The 4,029-nt window shown below is 39.7% G+C and overlaps 1 protein-coding gene across 3 annotated transcripts; it reads left to right on the forward strand.

Moving 5' to 3' along the window:
* The first annotated feature begins 419 nt into the window (after positions 1-419).
* On the forward strand, positions 420-3,085 carry tyw3 (tRNA-yW synthesizing protein 3 homolog (S. cerevisiae)). Of its 3 annotated transcripts, XM_061243413.1 has the most exons (7): positions 420-791; positions 1,206-1,262; positions 1,520-1,600; positions 1,698-1,796; positions 1,985-2,056; positions 2,284-2,417; positions 2,680-3,085. In XM_061243413.1, exons 1-7 carry the CDS (start codon positions 618-620, stop codon positions 2,879-2,881), a joined length of 819 nt encoding a protein of 272 aa, XP_061099397.1. In that variant the 5' UTR covers positions 420-617; the 3' UTR covers positions 2,882-3,085. The 3 variants fall into 3 exon arrangements, with proteins under 3 accessions (XP_061099397.1, XP_061099400.1, XP_061099399.1); XM_061243416.1 differs by lacking the exon at positions 1,985-2,056; XM_061243415.1 differs by lacking the exon at positions 1,206-1,262 and having other exon boundaries at positions 421-791.
* The last annotated feature ends 944 nt before the right edge of the window (positions 3,086-4,029 follow it).

Genomic DNA, 4,029 nt, shown 5'->3' on the forward strand with positions numbered 1-4,029 from the left:
GCAGTAGAGGCCTGGCAGAGCATCACCAGGGATGAAACCCAGCGTCTGGTGATGTCTATGCGTTCCAGACTTCAGGCTGTAATTGACTGCAAAGGATTTGCAACCAAGTATTAAAAAGTGAAAGTTGATTTATGGTTGTTAGTTTGTCCCATTACTTTTGGTCCCTTAAAAAGTGGGAGGCAGATATAGAAACTGTTGTAATTCCTGCACCGTTCACCTGATTTAGATGGAAATACCCTCAAATTAAAGCTGAAAGTCTGCAGTTAAAGCATATCTTATTCGTTTCATTTCAAATCCATTGTGGTGGTGTATAGAGCCAAAAAGAAGAGAATTGTGTCGATGTCCCAATATTTATGGATCTGACTGTATATAAGGAAAGATTTAGTATAATCCCGGTCCACACTCCATTTCAATAGATGGCGGTAATGCACCTTTCTGTTTTAAAAACATTGTTAAACACCAAGAAGAAGAAGCAGCACAAACTCGTGGTTTTGTTATCGTTTTAGTGCGAAATTCTCAGCGTTATCACTCCAGCTAAACAGCCATCTCACTGTCTAGCCAACGTGAATTATCTATAGTAAAAGGTGTTTCTTCTCTTATTGGTATGTCTATGTAGTATGGAGGTCGAAAATACTTTCAAACAATGGAAGAAACAGTGTTTGAACAAGATTGACTTCAGCAAGAAGGGAAGTGTTGATGAAGACATTACAAACATCGTTAGTGTGTTAAACGATTCCGAGAAGTATTTTACAACGAGCTCCTGCTCCGGACGAATAATAGTGATAGACGGAGTAAGTGTGGACGGCATGTTTTGGCTAGTAAGCTAGCATTTGTAAACATACATATGGCTTGCTAAACCGTGGCTACCAAAGGAGTTGGTTATCTACTGAAGCCAAGGAGGGTAACTTAGCTAACTATTTGTCTAGTTATGGTGAGAATTCTTCTTAATTATGTTCCAAATTGTTGGTAAGCCTATTGTTTGGCCCGTGTCTCTGACTGTTATTTTCCTATTTCTCAGCCTCATTGGCTTCCTTGACTGTCAATGGCACAAATTTGGTCCTCATGTTGACAGACTTAATACTGAAAGCTTTCTTATACCTGCACTAAGAACGCAATTGAATACACTTGTGTAACCGGAAATGGCTGAGAAACCGATTGTCCTATTACTTTTGTTCCCTTAAAATGGGTGGACTATGTATGTAAAGGGATGCAATTCCTACACGCAATCACCCAATATGGATGTAGCTACCCTCAAATCAAAGGTGACAGTCATTTTAACCTCATCTTAATTGTTTTAATTTCAAATCCAATGTGCTGGAGTACAGAACCAAAAGTACAGATATTCTACCACTGTCCAAATACTGTCTATTCCAGAGACATGGTTGCAGTCATGCTCTCTCGTAGAGTTCAGGCTCGACTCGGGTGGCAAAATTGCTTGTCAAACTTGTGTGTGTGTGTGCGAGCAGACACAAATTTGTATGTGCACTGTACGGTAGGCCTAAGTGTTTTTTATCTTAAGGTTTCAGACTGTCTGGACGTGCAAAAACAGAACTGTTCCTGGCTTTTTGTCACCCACCAGAAATGCCAGAAAACTGATTTGGTGAGAGATCCTTCTATGTCAATGTATTTGTCAGTGTTTGGTTATGGTTGTATCACCCCCCTCTTCATGGTACAGTGCTCTGCCTCTAACCCGTCAGGTCACAGCGTTGGAGAGGTCCTGTGGTGATGTCATCTTTAAGTTTGAGCCCTTTATTCTTCACGTGCAGTGCCGACAGCTGGGAGATGCCCAACTCCTGGTACAAATACTGTCACCCTGCCGTAACAAACAGACTTACTACAGATTACTTCAGGATTACAACACTTTCTAAAACTAAGTACAATTCATTTTAAGTGCACAGACGTTTATTATTGTAGTCAACATATTTTTTAATCCCATTCCTAACATTAATATATTTTTCTAAATATTGATTTTGTTTCATCACAGCACTCAGTGGCTGTCGAATCTGGCTTCCGAAACTCTGGAATAACTGTTGGCAAGAAGGGTAAAATAATAATGGTATGGTAAACAATATACAGTTGTTTCTTTTTTTTAAATATAATTTTTATAAAGTACATATATTAAAAAAAAAAAAAAAAAGCTTTATTTTGGAAATCATCAATCGCCATGAAAGCAGTTTTCAGATTAAAACTCAATTTTAATGAATGTAGATTCTGTCTCCTATTCTGTAATACAGTAGATTTAAAGAAAGTAAAGGCTCTTAATATTTCATTATGTAATCCTAGGCTGTGCGCAGTACCCACTGCCTTGAAGTTCCACTCAGCCGCAAAGGGCAGGTCCTGGTGAGCTCTGACTACATTGAATTCTTGGTGGAAGTAGCCAATCAAAAAATGATAGAAAACCTCAGAAGGATAGAAAGGTAACCCAGTTTCTGTATGCAGTGCTTTGCTGCTTTTTGCCCATAAAAAAAAAAAACTTTGTGCTTAGTACTTTGGTCTAAAAAACAAATGTTTGCCTTCTCTTTCCCCACTCCCAGCTAATGTTAATTTCTATTAATACATTAGTAATCATGAACACTGTATATACTTGGTAGCAGGTTGAATGCACCTATGTGCTGCTATACTGTAAGTCGCTCTGCTAAGTGAATGTAATGTAATATCCATGATCTTTTTTGTCTCCAGATTCTTTGAATGCCTGCAGTCTGCCATGCATCACGAAGACCTTCATTGCACGAGTAGTGAAGCAGTGAAGGAAAAATCAGTGTACAAGAGACGAAGGAAAAGGACGCAGGACAGTCCGGTCGAGGCCTGTCAGAGTAGCAATGATGCCACACTTAGTGATGAGGATAATGGGCTTCAGAATGGAATGGACCTGTTCACATAGATCCTGAAATCTGTGTGGAAGAATGACCCTGTGGGTCATTATTTTATGTCAAATATTCACATGTCTGAAACCCTGCAGTTTCTTTTGCGCTGGGCACAGTTTGAAAAGAAGTCCTGTAGGACCTGAATGCATGTAGTGGAACTCTACCAAACAAGAATACTTTACTTGCTGAGATTTCTTTATACTATAAAGCGTCTTGCATCAGTCTGCCATGATGTAATTTATTTTGCTTTGATAATGGGAGCTTTTCTGCGAGACTCACTTGAAGATTTTTCAGTCTAGTTCACTGCCAAACGGGAGAGCAGTTCTCATCACATTTCAGTGATGTCACTCCAAAAGCTGCACAGGAGACATGATGCTTGCATGTGGTTCATAGCTTGGGAAAGCTGTGTTTATTTTTAAAAGCGACTTCATTCCACACTTTCCTTCAGGAAATATAGAATTACTGCTCTGACAGGGTTGAATTTACAAGAATTCAGGTGGTAATATGGAAGCTTTCAGAAGAACACAGATGGATAGACCAAGGTTACTGCCACATCAAATAAGAGTGATAATTTCACTGCTGATGTCATCAAAACAGGCGGAACACCCAGCAGTCGCTCGTCAACAGAGCAACAAACCTTACTGCCAATTTGCACATACCTTGGTTCCAAATAGCAGTGCATTCTTTTTTTTTTCAACAGAACTTTGCTGTCCCACAAGACACAGTACAAGGTACATTTTCCGCGGGGTAATTTGAAGCTTTATACATGGACACATGGTTACAATAGTTTCATCAAAAAATTGGAACCCTCGGTGCAAAATAAGATGTTTTGCTTTGGCAAGTAAGTGTAAGCAAACATAACCCACTTCCCTCGGATCTTTTGATTTGATCGCCTTTGATTATGAGTGCCAGTTTAAAAACAAAAGTTGTTGTTTTTCCAGCGGCTTAAATCTGTTTCAGTTTAAACCACGGTTCCACTCAGCCTTGCTGTGCGTTAAGCTGATGCCCCGTTTGCCTGTGAAGTGAGAGAGACGCTCCGACTTTCATTACCGCTCAGCGTAACGTAAAAACTCCCTGCATTATTCATCTCTGACAAGTCGCTTGCTCTTCGGCAATAAAGCTGATGTTAAAATTGCATGCGGTCTTGAGCACATTTCCTTGGAAT

The sequence above is a fragment of the Conger conger genome, chromosome 5 (assembly GCF_963514075.1).
Source record: "Conger conger chromosome 5, fConCon1.1, whole genome shotgun sequence".
NCBI lineage: Eukaryota > Metazoa > Chordata > Actinopteri > Anguilliformes > Congridae > Conger > Conger conger.

Bases quoted from the DNA above. Each gene is read 5' to 3' on its own strand.
- tyw3 (XM_061243413.1), top strand. From the start codon at position 618: ATGGAGGTCGAAAATACTTTCAAACAATGGAAGAAACAGTGTTTGAAC. The intron at 1,797-1,984 runs GTACAAATACTG...GTTTCATCACAG, and splicing joins TGGGAGATGCCCAACTCCTG to CACTCAGTGGCTGTCGAATC. The intron at 2,057-2,283 runs GTATGGTAAACA...ATGTAATCCTAG, and splicing joins AGAAGGGTAAAATAATAATG to GCTGTGCGCAGTACCCACTG.